General features: G+C 30.9%; 1 protein-coding gene across 1 annotated transcript; it reads left to right on the top strand.

Annotated features, from left to right (window-relative positions):
* Positions 1 to 47: 47 nt before the first annotated feature.
* On the top strand, positions 48 to 14,538 carry LOC111700640 (guanine nucleotide exchange factor DBS). The gene is made up of 25 exons (XM_023471621.1): positions 48 to 106; positions 837 to 869; positions 1,034 to 1,111; positions 1,766 to 1,850; positions 1,971 to 2,095; positions 2,401 to 2,481; positions 2,871 to 2,935; positions 3,546 to 3,616; positions 4,512 to 4,564; positions 5,312 to 5,354; positions 5,742 to 5,808; positions 6,016 to 6,068; positions 6,289 to 6,331; positions 6,487 to 6,510; positions 6,676 to 6,723; positions 7,708 to 7,804; positions 8,789 to 8,918; positions 9,023 to 9,126; positions 9,246 to 9,284; positions 9,482 to 9,550; positions 11,521 to 11,608; positions 11,799 to 11,858; positions 11,997 to 12,053; positions 12,553 to 12,599; positions 12,972 to 14,538. Exons 3-25 carry the CDS (start codon positions 1,065 to 1,067, stop codon positions 13,060 to 13,062), a joined length of 1,587 nt encoding a protein of 528 aa, XP_023327389.1. The 5' UTR covers positions 48 to 106; positions 837 to 869; positions 1,034 to 1,064; the 3' UTR covers positions 13,063 to 14,538.
* The last annotated feature ends 1,852 nt before the right edge of the window (positions 14,539 to 16,390 follow it).

Here is a 16,390-nt window from a genome sequence, read left to right as displayed (position 1 = left end):
TTCCGTACACTTTGCTGTGACGTTTTTTTTATAATATTTATACTTTAGAACGAAGACGAGCTTTACTCAAATTTTTGGATCTTTTTGAAGCTTTAGAAAATATCAGGTAAATCCTATTATTTAGAAAATATCAGGTAAATCCTATTATTTAGAAAATATCAGGTAAATCCTATTATTTAGAAAATATTAGGTAAATCCTATTTCTTTCTTTTTCTATAAAGACCTGGAAACGTTACCCTCAATTCTAAGTTGGGCATGCCCAATTCAACATGGTACCCTGTACAAATCTTCTCTGTAGAATGGAACTTGCGTATTAATGCAGCGGAGACAAAAAATAAAATAAACAGAAATGAACCTTTTCAAGGACACCATTGTGAATTGAACCACTCCTGTCTGCCGAGTCCATTAGGACCTGATCCAATCATGGTTCAGTCATGTGTTTGTTGTCTATTCTGAACCAATAGAAATAGTATGGCGGTAACATCTATCTTTCTATCTATCTCACTATCCAATTATAGTTATGAATCCTTCAATCGGCGCTATCAGTAAATGGAAATATTTACTTCTACTGAAACCATTCGATAAAAAATAGTCATGTTGAATTTTGTCGATAGACTCGGAAAAAAGTTAGTTGTTGAAAATATTTAACTTTCGAACTTTTTAAGTGTGTAATTTTGGTTTTTAACTTTTAACCCAGTATTTAGACTAAAATAAGAGACGTCTAATATCCTGTCTACCTTATGACTTATAAGTGTCAGTCCTAAACATGGCAAAAGAGGGGGGGGGGGCGATATTCATTTGATTTTATAAAATAAATCAAAATTCAAATATTTTAGAAAATGGTGCCATACAGCAACAGAACATTTAAGGTAACGCTTATTTTAAAATAATTTGAATAATTTTATTTTCATCGTCGACATAAGTTTTAATGCCGATATATTGTTATGATTATTATTATCGTTATTACTATTATTACTATTATTATTATTATTATTATTATTATTATTATTATTATTATTATCGTTGTTATAAGTCGGGACAAGGATCAGGATCGGGATCAGGATATGCTCAGCCAAATCAGACAAATTGATTACCTCATGTCAAAATCAAGGTTAGCATTAAAAACCCTGAAAAATTGTAAAAAAAAATAAAAATAAAAAATAACTTATTATATTTATCTCAAATTTGAACTTTCTTTTCCCTAACTTTGTGCATCCTAATTTTTGATATTTCAAGAGTTCTACAAGATTATGACGTCAAAGTTTGAAATATCAAGGGTTTACACCATCAGGTTGCAGAGATATTTGGATTTTAATATTTTAGGGGATATAAAATTGTGTTCAGGGAAATAAATTTTATGTTCAGAGATATAAATATTGTGTTCAGGGATATAAATATTGTGTTCAGGGATATAAACATTGTGTTCAGGGATATAAAGTTTATGTTCAGGGATATAAATATTGTGTTCAGGGATATAAAGATTATGTTCAGGGATATAAAGTTAATTATTCAGGGATGTAAAGATTGTGTTCAGGGATACAAAGATTATGTTCAGGGATATACAGTTTGTGTTCGGGGATATAAAGATTGTGTTCAGGGATATAAAGATTGTGTTCAGGGATATAAAGATTGTGTTCAGGGATATAAAGTTTATGTTCAGGGATATACAGATTATGTTCAGGGATATAAAGTTTATGTTCAGGGATATACAGATTATGTTCAGGGATATAAAGTTTATGTTTAGGGATATAAAGTTTATGTTTAGGGATATAAAGATCAAGAGTAGAGCAGGGTTTGAGGAAGATTATGAAGATATCAAAACATTACTCAGTGCTAAAACTGTTTTCCAGGTATCTAATCTATCTCTCTACCTATCTATCTATATAATTTTTATTTTTATCTATCTATCTATCTATCTATCTATCTATTTATTTATCTATATGCCTCTATCTATCTATCTCTCTATCTAGGTAGATGATGGTATAGATGAACTAGAGACTATTATGAGGAAGGTTGTGGAGAGAAGAGAGGAATTGAGGGCACTCGCCCCCAATACCAGGGGGGAAGCGGAGTCATCAATAGATCTTAGTATACGGTACGTAGGGGGGGGGGGTATTGCCCCCTAGTTTTTGATGGAGGGTAAATAGTCTTTAATTGTTTAATGTTTTTCCAAGGGCTGTTTCCTAAGGGCTGTTTACTAAGGGTTGTTTCCCATGTGACAATTTCCCAAGTGGCAACTCCCCAAATGTGCGATGTTCAAAGCGGCAAGTTCCCTAAGGCAGACTTGGGAATTGGCAGCTTGGGAATCTGCACATTTGGGAAGTTGCCACTTGGGAAAATTCCTTTTGAAAAGCACCTGATCATCATCAAAAAAAAACAATCATTTTTGGATACATTTAGGCGAGAAAACATCCTGTGTGAACTGCTGGATACAGAGGAGAGATATGTTGCAGATATCCACAGTATTCTTGTTGGATACAGGTATATTATTATTATTATTATTATTAATATTATTATTACTATTATCATTATGATTATTAATATAATGATCAATCATTTTATTACATTAATGTCTTTTAGTATTATTAAAATTTATTTGCTAAACTTTCATAATTTTAGTAAATCAATATTATTATCATTTTTAAGTGGTTATTATAGTTATTATAAAAATCTGTTTTACTTGTTATTAAAATTATTTTTACTTTATTTATTTTTGGTCAATATGATTATTTTAAATATGACTACTATTATAATTTTAAGTAAATTACTATATATATATATATATATCAATATCATCATTTATCATTTTTTCGACTAAACATTTTATCATTTATTGATAATAAATGTTTAAATGTTTATCCTTATATCAGGGATAAGATGATAAACCATAACTCTTCCATAAGTTTGAAAACTGAAACTATTTTTGGAAATTTAGGTAATTCTTTATATTATATTATATTTTATATCTGCTTTTAAAATCAATTTATTTCAACAAAACTTTATATCTCAATGCAAATGCAAAATAGCTATATTGGATCCGAATAAACTGAAAGTAAGAAACAATTGAAATGTTTTTAAATCCTGAAAAATAAGTAGTAGGCGATTATATTAATAGAATGAAGACGACTTTATATTTAAGTTTTAATTGTTTGATTCGAATTACAAGTTTCAAAGCAATAAAGAGAAGCTTTTTTAATTGAAAATTTCTCTTTGTTTTTATGTTTTTTTGGAACCATGGTGTAATTAAGCACTTGATTTGAATCAAAGAAAAAATCGAAAGTCGTCTTCATTATATTATAATATAATCTCCAACCATCGTATCATATTTAAAAAATCTTACTAAAATGACAAACATTATTAACATTCAAAGCTATATTTTTTTGTGAACTGATGTAAATGTTGAATAGGAAGGAAGACGACTTTTAGACTCAAGATTTAATTTAAACAGGCCAGCAAAAATATTGTAAAAAATATTTCTGGTTCTTATTGTGTTCAAACTTTTGTTTGGGTTTTAAACCCGTATTATATAAATATTCTTTGTTCAGATGAGATTGAAACATTTCATTCAAACTGTTTACTCCCTGAATTAGAACGATGTGGGCTCAATAGTCAGGAGGTAACCCGAACATTTCTATATTTAATGGTATTTTTGGCAGCCCAAGTGCCCCGAACATTTCTATATTTCTTGGTATTTTTGGCAGCCTAAGTGCTCCGACATTTCTATATTTATTGGTATTTTTGGCAGCCCAAGTGCTCCGAACATTTCTATATTTATTGTTTTTTTTTGGCAGCCCAAGTGCTCCGAACATTTCTATATTTATTGGTAATTTTGGCAGCCCAAGTGCTCCGAACATTTCTATATTTATTGGTATTTTTGGCAGCCCAAGTGCTCCGAACATTTCTATATTTATTGGTATTTTTGGCAGCCCAAGTGCTCTGAACAGAATTCTATATTCATTGGTATTTTTGGCAGCCCAAGTGTTCCGAACATTTCTATATTTATTGGTATTTTTGGCAGCCCAAGTGCTCCGAACATTTCTATATTTATTTGTATTTTTGGCAGCCCAAGTGCTCCGAACATTTCTATATTTATTGGAATTTTTGGCAGCCCAAGTGCTCCGAACATTTATATATTTATTGGTATTTTTGGCAGCCCAAGTGCCCCGAACATTTCTATATTTATGGTTATTTTTGGCAGCCCAAGTGCTCTGAACAGAATTCTATATTCATTGGTATTTTTGGCAGTCATAATGCCCCGAACATTTCTATATTTATTGGTAATTTTGGCAGCCCAAGTGCCCTGAACATTTCTATATTTATTGATATTTTTGGCAGCCCAAGTGCCCCGAACATTTCTATATTTATTTTGGCAGCCCCCAAGTGCTCTTAACATTTAGCATGTCGCATTTTTCTTTTAAAGACAAGCCTTTTTATATTTAGTAGCCCAAAAATGTCTATTATTTTATAATTTATGTACGCCGGACATGACTCTATTGCTTTTTCTATTTTAGGTAGCCCGAACCTTTCTAGAATTTTCCGACACAATAAACCGACTGTACTGCAGGTACAGTAAAATTAAGGTTGTAAACTAAGGTTAGTTACTCTCGATGCACTCCAATGTACGGAAAATGTCGTCTCCTAAGATAGATAGATAATTACTCAATATGACGTATTTGATTAAAGAGGCAAAAGGGACGTCATATTAGGTTTTTATCTATCTATCTTAGAAGACGACATTTTCCGTACATTGGAGTGCATCGAGAGTAACCGAACTTATTATACAGGGTGTCCCAAAAAACATGGGAATTTAGTGACGAATTCGATATCGTCTTTTTAAATAATTCTTTGATTTAGTATAGTGATACCTACTGAGAAAGCTGTAATCTGTAAGAGTTTCGTCTGCTATGTTTACAATTTGTTTGTTTATGTTTTGACTGCATACGGTTTTACTTAGTAAAACAAGAAAATTGCAGTATACAAACAGAGTAAACTTGTCCGTCTTCACTCATCGTACGGAGACATTATAGACACATCTTTACAGCTTTTTACCCTTTTCATAAAATAAACTCTAGCAGACATAATAATATTATTGCTTTTGAAATTAGGTATTACAATGCTAATTCATAACAAAGACGATACCAAATTCGTCACTGAATTCTCATGTTTTTTGGGACACCCTGTACAAAGTAAAAACAGAGTTGTGGACCATTTGCGCCGCTTCTTTCAGAGATTATGAAACAAACACTTTGAATGACAATATTAAACTGTTCATGATATTAAATAATAAAACTATGAATTTATTTTATTTTAGATATTGCCAAAATATGGAGGCGGCTAGAAATGCAGTGACTGAGGTTAGAAATAAAATAAAGATAATTTGAAAAATGATTAATTTTTGAAAGGAAAAACATTAAATTTCAAAAAAATTTCAAGATTTGGTATAAATCTTGTTTCAGTGTGAAATTTTATAATAATGAGCCTAATCAAAATAAATCATCCTGTAAATCAAAACTTGCTAAATCATTATTCTAAAATGTCTTTTATTCTTCATAAATTAAACACTAAAGATTAAAAACTAAAAATATATAATAAATAATATAAATAATTTGAATGATGAATGATGAATGATGAATGATGAATGATGAACAATGAATGATGAATGATGAATGATGAATGATGAATAATGAATATGAATGATGAAGGATGAATGATGAATGATGAATGATGAATGATGAATTAAGGTGGGGGAGAATAATGCCCTATTGATGACCTGCCAGAAGGAATTAGGCCACCAGCTTCCGCTTTCAGGTTATTGCAAAATCAAACCTCAAATTAATTAAAAACAAATGATTAATTGTAATAAAAAATAATAAATTGCTTTCCAAACTTAAAAAAAAATTATTTTAATTTAAGAATTCTTTTGAAAGTTAGAAATATTATAATTTTAAATTTCAAATTTTAATAAAGTTTGAGAAATAATTTATTTTAAAACTTTTTTATCAATCCCTTTTTTAGCTTACTTATTGAAACCTGTGCAACGATTAACTAAATACCAACTTCTGCTAAAGGTTAGAAACAGTAAATTTTTTTACAAAAATTTCTTGATAACTTGAATCTGATTTTCTAATCCCTATATTTTTTGCAACACAATGTTGTATACCTTAGATATTTATGAATTAAAAAATTAATTTTGAAGTAAGGTTGCCAAGATTTAGGGATTATAAAATTTGAGTTTGTGCCAAAGACTCAATTTCTTTGATTTATTATTTGTAAAGTAAATTTTTTTAGGATTTGAGTGACAGTTCGTATCCCAGTGGAAAATTCGAGCTAGGTTGGAAATTTTTTAAAAGATTCAAAACTGTAAAAATAATTCTCACATAATTTTATCAACATTTCCAAACCTATAAAAAAATATTTAATAAAATTAAAAGCTTGTATAATAAACTAAAAATATGTAATTTCTCATTTTTAATTTTTTTTTTGTAGATGAATGTGTTGATGTTGTGCTAGGAATGGTTTGGATAAATTATATTTCCTTTTAACGAAAAATAAAAAAATAAAATAATGTTTTTCATCGTAATTAATTAACGAAAAACAAATTGCTCGTTATTTTTTCCTCCCAAAAAATATTATTGTTTTTATTTTCACGCTTAACTGAACTATACTGTGTGTCAGGGATGATAAAAGCTGTGAATGACTCTTTGCACCAAATTGATATAAAAGGTATGTCGTCTTTTCTGTGCCCGCGGTTTTAAAAAAACGATTGGTGGATTTATACAAACTGAGAAGATAAAAAAGCATGACAGTCATGAAAAAAAATACCCTTTCTTTTTGAAGAAAATTGGGGGGGGGGGGGTGGGGGAGGGGATGATGGGTGAGGGAGTTGTAACTTTTAACATCTAAACTTTAGCACTTAGAGACCTGAATTGTGAGTTTTAAGAATTTAGCTTGAAGAGTTTGAACTAATCTTATATTTTCCTTTAAACAGTTCTTTCACTCCTCTCTTTTCATACACATAGGATACAAAAATAAACAACAAGCTGGAGGGCCCGGCGTTGCCCGTAAAAATAAAAAAAATTTAAAAATGGAATAAATAATTTTAAGAATGTCACCCCTAGTTTATCCATGTGTGTCCACAAAAAATGTCAGCTCATTTCGTCCAGTCGTTTAGCCGGCTATTGGGAACATAAAACGAATGTCTCGTTGTATTTTATAGATAAAACATAGAGAAAATTTTTTTTATTTTTTTGTTAATATTTATACTGATATTTTCTTCCTTTGCTTTAAATACCAAAAAGATACACTTTTTAATGATCATTAAAATCTAAAATAATCATTTCTATCTATCTATCTATCTATCTATCTCAGGGTTTCATGGAGCAGTGGTTAGCGTGTTTGATCCAAAATCTAAGAATTTATGGTTCAAGCCCAGTCAACTGCAAAAATCAAAAATTATAAAAATTCAGCCATACTGATGAGTCCTAATGTCACTGAATTCTCATGTTTTTTGGGACACCCTGTATCTATCTATCTATCTATCTATCTATCTATCTATCTATCTATCTATCTATCTATCTATCTATCTATCTATCTATCTATCTATCTATCTATCTGTCTCTCCATCTATCTATCTGTCTGTCTCTCCATCTATCTATCTATCTATCTATCTATTTATCTATCTATTTATCTATCTATCTATCTATCTAGGACTGCCTGAAATCCTGCACCCCCTAGGATCTCTAGTATGCCAGGAAACCTTTGCTGTTCTAACTGAGAACAAATCACAAAGTCAAATCCTTTTCAGGTAAACACATTGCAGCTCTATCTTAGTATTTACACATTTCTGACACTGGTCAGCGTTTATATCAATACAATGATGACGACTTTCTATTTCAAGCTTATATCAAGCAGAGACATATATAATTATACATGTAACTAAAGAGAAGCTGTCAATAAAAAAGTGAACATATTCTTTGTTTTTGAAATTGTATTGTCCTAGAAAAGTAATACATTTTTTCATAACAATTAATAAACCTGAATGTTTGCTGTAAGTTTAAATTTTTTATATTTAATTTCAACAAAGATTAATATTTAAATAAAAAAACTCCAACCACTGTTTCTTATGCAGTAAATTCTTCATTTGCCAGTTTGGCTTTCATTGAGATGAGCCAATTATTTCAATTAAGACATTATTAAGTTTGCATTAACTCTTTAATACACCATTATGTCATTTTTATTAAACCTTGTAAAATAAAATTTATTAAACTTAGTTGTTTAGTTGTTTAGCTTGATTCTATTGGCTGAAGTATAATTAGTAAATATAACAAAAGGAATAATTCAAAATTAATTTTCATTCATTCATTCATCCTTTACTTAATTAATGCAGTGAGGCCTCGCAACGAAAAGGCGACATTTCTTCACGAAAAATGTCAACATTTTGGCGAACCAGGTTCAAAATTTGACAAACTTATTTGTTTAGATTTTGATTTTTAATCGAAAAATTGACAAAACGTCGGAAAAGTAAAATACTTTGTCAAATTTACGATGAACATTAGGTGCTCATTAATGTATCGCACCGTAATGCATGTGTTTTTGAAAATGTTTATAGTAAGATTTAAAAATCAATTTTTATTTTCTAAATGTTTTTTTATTCTTGCCTGAACAATTTTGCTATAATTATTACAAATGAAAGAAAACTTACTGTTATTTTGAAAAAAAGATCCCAGTTTAAAAAATTATGTGACAAACAACACAATATTGAAAAATGAACTATTTTTATTTATTTTAGAAATCGTCAACAAAGACGACATGTTCTGCTGTATGAAAATCATATCGTGTTCTGTAAACAGTCTGGATCAGATTACCATTTTAAGTTCAGTTTGGCCACCTCTACCCTCGGCATGTCAAGTATTATCAAGGTAACAAATGGTGGTAAAATCAGCTGCTTTGAAGAAGACGACGTAAAATATAAAATGGTGGCAAAATCAGCTGTTTTATGAAAGACGACATTTGGTATTTTTAGAATGAAGAAAAGAAGATGGAATTGTGGTTGACAGGGCAGGCTGATATCTACACTCTGGAAGCCAAGAGTAAAAAACAAAAAGAGGATTTTGCCGCGGAACTCAGGGATTTTGAACTAAAATTGAATTAAGTTTTGTTTCCAACCTTAACTGAAAGTTATTAAATATCAAAACAATTAAATAATGGATTATCTAAATCAATATTTTAGTTAATCATTCTTCCAGGAAAGTGATTGTGGAACAGAAAGAAAAAGAGAGTTCTAGGTAATTATTTTTTAAGTTTTATATTCTGTAAAAAAAATCTGATTTGTGATTTGCAATAAAATGTTTTTTTTTTCTATCATAACTTTTTAATTCTATTGTCATAATAATTCTAGCATTGTTAATTTTTATATACAAATCTTCTGCTTTATTTCTAACAAAATCGTTTAATTTTTAAAAATATTTCATATTTTTTCTAGTCGACGAAGTTTGCATCCGGCCATGTTTACGGAAACAATGAGCACAACTTCCGGGTCAGAATCCCTCAGGTATAAAAACATTTTAGCTCTAGTGTTATTTTTAAATAACACTTTAACCCCAATAGTGTTCCATAAAAACTGTACACTGTACAGTCCTATAGTGTACCTTTGTGATAACCCATTTAGCCAAAAAGTTTTTCATTGTACCAACCCATCAGCACATATATGTAGCAGATCTTTTAAACAACCTTTTCAGCCCTAAAATGTACCTTTTTGATAACCCTTTCAGCCCTATAGTTTACCTTTATGATAACCCTTTCAGCCCTATAGTGTACCTTTATGATAACCCTTTCAGCCCTATAGTGTACCTTTATGATAACCCTTTCAGTCCTATAGTGTACCTTTATGATAACCCTTTCAGTCCTATAGTTTACCTTTATGATAACCCTTTCAACCCTATAGTGTACCTTTATGATAACCCTTTCAGGCCTATAGTGTACCTTTATGATAACCCTTTCAGCCCTATAGTTTACCTTCATGAAAACCCTTTCAACCCTATAGTGTACCTTTATGTTAACCCTTTCAGTCCTATAGTGTACCTTTATGATAACCCTTTCAGTCCTATAGTTTACCTTTATGATAACCCTTTCAACCCTATAGTGTACCTTTATGATAACCCCTTCAGCCCTATAGTTTACCTTTATGATAACCCTTTCAGCCCTATAGTGTACCTTTATGATAACCCTTTCAGTCCTATAGTGTACCTTTATGATAACCCTTTCAGCCCTATAGTGTACCTTTATGATAACCCTTTCAGTCCTATAGTTTACCTTTATGATAACCCTTTCAACCCTATAGTGTACCTTTATGATAACCCTTTCAGTCCTATAGTTTACCTTTATGATAACCCTTTCAACCCTATAGTGTACCTTTATGATAACCCTTTCAGGCCTATAGTGTGCCTTTATAATAACCCTTTCAGTTTTAACCCTATAGTATATTTTTATTCATTAATCTATTCATCCATCCTTCCATCCACCTATCCATCCACCTATGCATGTGTATCTAATAGTATAAAATAAAGTTCTGCTTTGAATTCTGTGTGCTCTATCTATTCCTATTCTGTAACTTGAAGACAAACTTTGAATTTATTCCTCACATTCTCTTCATCTTCCTGATCTTATAAACAGGGTGTACCTATAAACATCCATTCTCTTCATCTTCCTGATCTTATAAACAGGGTGTACCTATAAACATACATTCTCTTCATCTTCCTGATCTTATAAACAGGGTGTACCTATAAACATACATTCTATTCATCTCCCTGATCTTATAAACAGGGTGTACCTAGAAACATTCTCTTCATATTCCTGATCTTATAAACAGGGTGTACCAATAAACGTACATTCTATTCATCTTCCTGATCTTATAAACAGGGTGTACCTAGAAACATGACAGCTGAAAGGTCCTAAAGGGTTCTAAAGGTCCAATATATCTATGTTAAGGTCCCAAAGGTCGAATAGATCTATGTTTAGATCCTAAAGGTCTAATATATCTATGTTTAGATCTCGAAGGTCCAATAGATCTATGTTAAGGTCTCGAAGGTTCAATATATCTATGTTAAGGTCTCGAAGGTCCAATATATCTATGTTAAGGTCCCGAAGGTCCAATATATCTATGTTAAGGTCCTAAAGGTCTAATATATCTATGTTTAGGTCCCAGAGGTCCAATATATGTATGTTAAGGTCCAGAAAGTACAAAATATCTATGTTAAGGTCCAATAGATCTATGTTAAGGTCTCGAAGGTTCAATATATCTATGCTAAGGTCTCAAAGGTCCAATATATCTAAGTTAAGCTCTCGAAGGTCCAATATATCTATGTTAAGATCCTGAAGGTCCAATATATCTAAGTTAAGGTCCTGAAGGTCCAATATATTTATGATAAGGTTTCGAAGGTGCACAATATCTTTGTATGTTTAGATCCCGAAGGTCCAATAATCTATATGTAGGCCCCGAAGGTTCAATACATCTATGTTTAGGTCCCGAAGGTCCCATCTAAGTAGATCTAAGTCCTTGGACCAAGGTGGGGGAAGAAGGCACAGATCTCGGTCATTGGATCCATATCAGGTATTCACAATATACAAAACTATCTAGATAAATAGATATACAGAAATTAGTAATTTTTAAAGCTTTTTTCCAGCTGTTTGACGTGTATAGAATACAAACAAACAAACAATAGGATACAATTAAATTTTTGTAGCAATAAAAAGCAATGGAAACAATAATTCAAAGCTGTTTTTATTTAATTTTTTTATAGGATCGAAGTTCAAGTGAAGAATTAATAGATAATCAAGCTCCAACCTTTCCAAGATATCAGGTGGGCAGACTTTTTTTTAATTTTATAACCGACCAATCATTATTTCCTCTCCTATTCCGTTTGCAATTTTTCATCAAATATTAAAGGTTACATTTTATTTTATTTCCATACTTAGCTTGATAAAAAAATTTATTTTAGGTTTTGGCCGACTATATGGCACTGACCGGCCGGGAGCTAAATCTAGAGGAGGGGGAGGTAATTAATAATGATTGTGACTTGATTTATGTAAAGTGGTCCCACTATCAACATTTAGAAATGATTTGTTTTCTTCAAAATCAACAACTCAATAAACATACATTACAATTTGTTTAACATTTTTTATGCTTAATTTTACGTTAAATTAAACACATTTGCCATTTTTACTGTATTGAAGGAACATAAACCTTACTTGAGATTTCAAGAACAGCCACTTTAAAATACTTCTTTAGACTGCAGTTGTACTGATAAAAATAAAATTTTTTGACTCTTGAGCTGATAAAAATATAATATTTAGACAATTGAGCTGATAAAATATAACATTTAGACAGTTGAGCTGATAAAATATAATATTTAGATAGTTGAGCTGATAAAAATATAATATTTAGACAGTTGAGCTGATAAAAGACTGTTGAGCTGATAAAATATAATATTTAGACAGTTGAGCTGATAAAAATATAATATTTAGACAGTTGAGCTGATAAAATATAATATTTAGACTGTTGAGCTGATAAAAATAGGATGTTCTGGTTGGTGGTTTGTCAGGTTAAATATAATTCTAAATAATTACAGTTGGTAACCAATATAAAGTGGAATCATTGTCGGATTTGTTTTTACTTTTAAAATTTTCTAATTTGTAATTTGTAACTGTTGTTAAAAATGATAATCCTAAGTGACTTTTTTTTTGAAAAATAAAGAAAATGAAGAATATAATGTTTTCGTTTTTTTTTATTAATTTTCAACATCCTTTCTAAGTGGCATTACGTGATATTTCCAATTAATATGCAAAATTTCAGGGGATCAAACTTTGTGAATAGTAACAAATTGCTATTACAGTTCACATTGGTGCTTATCAAACATAATGAAATTTATTGTGAGACATAACAACGACGACATATAATTTTCTATTATTTCCAGATTGTCGTCTTCCCCGTACTCCGAGGGTTGGGCGCCCTCTACCTACCTGGAGAAACTACCACAAAGAAACCGAACCCTGGATAGAAAATAAGACAAGCCTGACCAATCAACAAATATTTGATGCTTTTTTCTCACACTCGCAGCTAAACAATGCAACAAAAGCTCTGGCATTCCCTTAGATCCAAGGTTCTTTAATAAGGTTGGTTACTCTCAATGCGCTCCTATGTACGGATAATGTCGTCTCTTAAACATAGAAAGATACAGGGTGTCCCACGAAACATAACAGTAGAAGGTGACTTGAAAGTCAACTTTGATCTTGGAATTTATTTGTCACATTCAGTCGTCAACCTACTTTACCATTTATGATTCTTGAAACAATTATCACAAAATTCTCCTAGTTCTGGAACTTCCAAAATGTAGTTCTTCATATCTCGAGGAATATTTAAAGCACAAAAAAAGGCAGACCACATGTTGGAAATATCAGAACTAACGGTAATTTGACTACTTTCTCTAGTTTTTACTTGTAAATTTAGGTTGACAAATAAATGCAGTAAAAATCAAAGTTGATGTTCAGGCCGTCTTGCTCCTGTCATGTTTCGTGGGACACCCTGAAGAATTCTCATATGACGTCACGCTCGCCTCTAAAATGCGAATACTATCTATGCTAAGGAGATGACATTATCCGTACATTGGAGCGCATCTAGAGTAACCAACCTTGTTAAAGAACCTTGCTTATAACTAAGATGGAGGATGGGGTAAATATCAAACATGTTCAACTTTATTCTTGCCTTGTATCTCTAGCAATTTATAAACATTTCTCTCAAACTTCCAGCTACAATTTAAGCCTACAAGTCACGTAGTACGGTGATATCCCAATTTGTAAGGCTGAAAAGGATTTGTTTGAAACACACACTTTCTGAGTTCAACTTTTCTGCAAAAGGAAATGAGTCTTTGTCAGAAACTCTGGTTTTCTCATCATTATTATCATTACAATCCAATGCTGGAAACTTTACATATTTCAAATTATGAATTCTGTTGTTCAAATAATCAAAGGTTAACCTCAGCAGGTTGCAAATATATTTGGAACATAAATCTGAGTTTGATGCCAAGACTCTATTCCTTTCTTTCTGAGATTTAACTCCTTTTTTATTGACTGATTAATATTTTCTGATAATTATTCTGAAAACAAAACCGCTCAAATAATAGATTTATAAGATATCAATATCAAACAATAAAAGTTGCGCATTTAATAAAATTGTGATTTTCTTGTTCATTATCAGATATTGTTATTTTTGACAATCCTTCAAGTTTTATGTCTGGCACAGATCAGCATGTACAACTGTACAGTACAATGCACTCTGCTGGGTTCATTTTCCTGGAATTGTTCATAAATATCGTCTTCCTTGTTCTTCGTCATTTAACCTGTGTTTTGTATATACGTTGTTTTATACGTCTCCTTACCAACTACCACTAGTCAAATACATAGCTCCTCGGTAGAAATGGTTTTTAATAAAAATGTTGTTTTATCAAAAATATTTTATTTTTTTAGACATATTGCACAAATCTACTCCTTTTTTTATTTCGTGACCGCGTTTTTATAATGCATTTGTTGATAAAAGCTAGAAAACAAAACATAAAGAGTAGTGACTCGAGAATTTTAAATGGTGGCTTCAGAATGAAAGAAAATAGAGCTTCAGAATGTAGAACAGAAAGTTACAGTGGCTCTAGAACGAAAGAAAAAAAAGCATCTAAAAAAATATAGAAAGCAATTTTAGAGTTTAGAGTAATAAAAGTGTAGCTCTAAAATGAAAGTATTTAAGAGTAAAGAGTCTAGATTATAAAAAGAAAGCTCGTGGCTCCAGCATGGCTCTAGATCAAATGATATAATGTGATTTTAACACAAAAAATGGAAGCTACAGTGATAACCAGAAAACTCTGGAATGGGGAAAACTACTTTAAGACTAAAGTTATGACTTTAAATTGTCCTATGAGCATGGAATACAGCAATTGTGCAGTGTAAACAGACCCTTTTCACCTGATTGTTAAATGCATGCCTATGAAAACTATTTGCTTTGTAACAACAATGAATGCAATTAAGTATTGCATTTAAAGTCGTCTTCACTGTCGTCTTCACTGTAGCTAAAGAATAAAAAGAAATTGGTTGCCAGAAACTGAAACTTAAGAGATTTGTTTTACCAGGGTTAAATTTCTACCGTAGTTAAAAAAGATTGTTTGGTTTAGCTATCATACAAAAAACAGAAAGTTTCGAATAAGAGGAGAAGAAGAAGAGAAGAAGAGGAGAAGAAGAGGAGAAGAGGAGGAGAAGAAGAGGAGAAGAAGAAGAGAAGAAGAGGAGAAGAAGAGGAGAAGAAGAGGAGTAGAAGAGTAGAAGAAGACGAGAAGAAGAAGAGAAGAAGAGAAGAAGAGGAGAAGAAGATAAGAAGAAGAAGAGAAGAAGAGGAGAAGAAGAGAAGAAGAAGAGGAGAAGAAGAGAAGAAGATGAGGAGAAGAAGAGGAGAAGAAGAGGAGAAGAAGAGGAGAAGAAGAGGAGAGGAAGAGGAGAAGAAGAGGAGAAACTAATTCAAAAATAACGAAGAAAAACAATGCAATGATGAAAAACGAAACAGAGGCTGATTCAAGAAAAAATCATCAGAATTCAAAACACTTGTGAACATGGAGGAGAATAAATCTCGTCTGAAAAAATTCAAAATGTCACAAAATTGAGTAAAATAAACGTTGTAAAAATGTAACGTTTTTTTCTATAATAAAGGTTATAACCATTAAAGATATATCAGACAAAAATAGCCCAATTTGGATAGGATTAAAGGAAAGTTAGTTTGAAATTAGAACGATTCAAAAACTAACCATGTATATTGCCGGGATCCATGATTTTGCAATGGCAAAGAAAAACACATTAAAACGAGTTATCCTCTGTAGATTACCTACAGTCGTCTTTAAAGTTGTGTGTCAGGGTAAGTAAGTGTTTACATTGTTATTTCTAAAATCAAAGTTTTCATTCTTTTTTTCGTCTCATTTTGTAATAATAAATTTTTTTTGCACCATTCCCAAAAATCGCAAAAATAATATGAAAGCTTCTTTACTGACATGACTACTCCATAAGCAAAAAAACACAACAATTTTACGCAAAATATGAGAACTTCTATACATTTTTGTAAAAATAGTGACCTTGCCATTTCAAATGTGTTTTAAAATTATTTTTTTAAAGTTTGCACTGAAATTTTTTCAAAATAGTAACTAAAAGTTTTCTTACTTTTAACTAACTATTTTGAGTTAATGGCTACTGCAATAAAAAAATCCAATTAAATCTGTCAGGAAATTAAATTATATTTTTCAATGCTACAAAGACTAAAACAGAAAGACAATGTGTATATCAAATTTGAAGGTGCAACATTACATCC

The sequence above is a fragment of the Eurytemora carolleeae genome, unplaced genomic scaffold (genome assembly GCF_000591075.1).
Source record: "Eurytemora carolleeae unplaced genomic scaffold, Eaff_2.0 scaffold247, whole genome shotgun sequence".
NCBI classification, from domain to species: Eukaryota; Metazoa; Arthropoda; class Copepoda; order Calanoida; family Temoridae; genus Eurytemora; species Eurytemora carolleeae.
The sequence above is the reverse complement of the archived record's forward strand: the minus strand, read 5'-3'. Positions and strand labels throughout refer to the sequence as shown.

Coding starts and splice junctions, on each gene's coding strand:
- LOC111700640 (XM_023471621.1), top strand. CDS start 1,065: ATGCTCAGCCAAATCAGACAAATTGATTACCTCATGTCAAAATCAAG. Junction 2,936..3,545: donor AACTATTTTTGGAAATTTAG/GTAATTCTTTAT, acceptor TTCTTTGTTCAG/ATGAGATTGAAACATTTCAT. Junction 11,609..11,798: donor GGTCATTGGATCCATATCAG/GTATTCACAATA, acceptor ATTTTTTTATAG/GATCGAAGTTCAAGTGAAGA.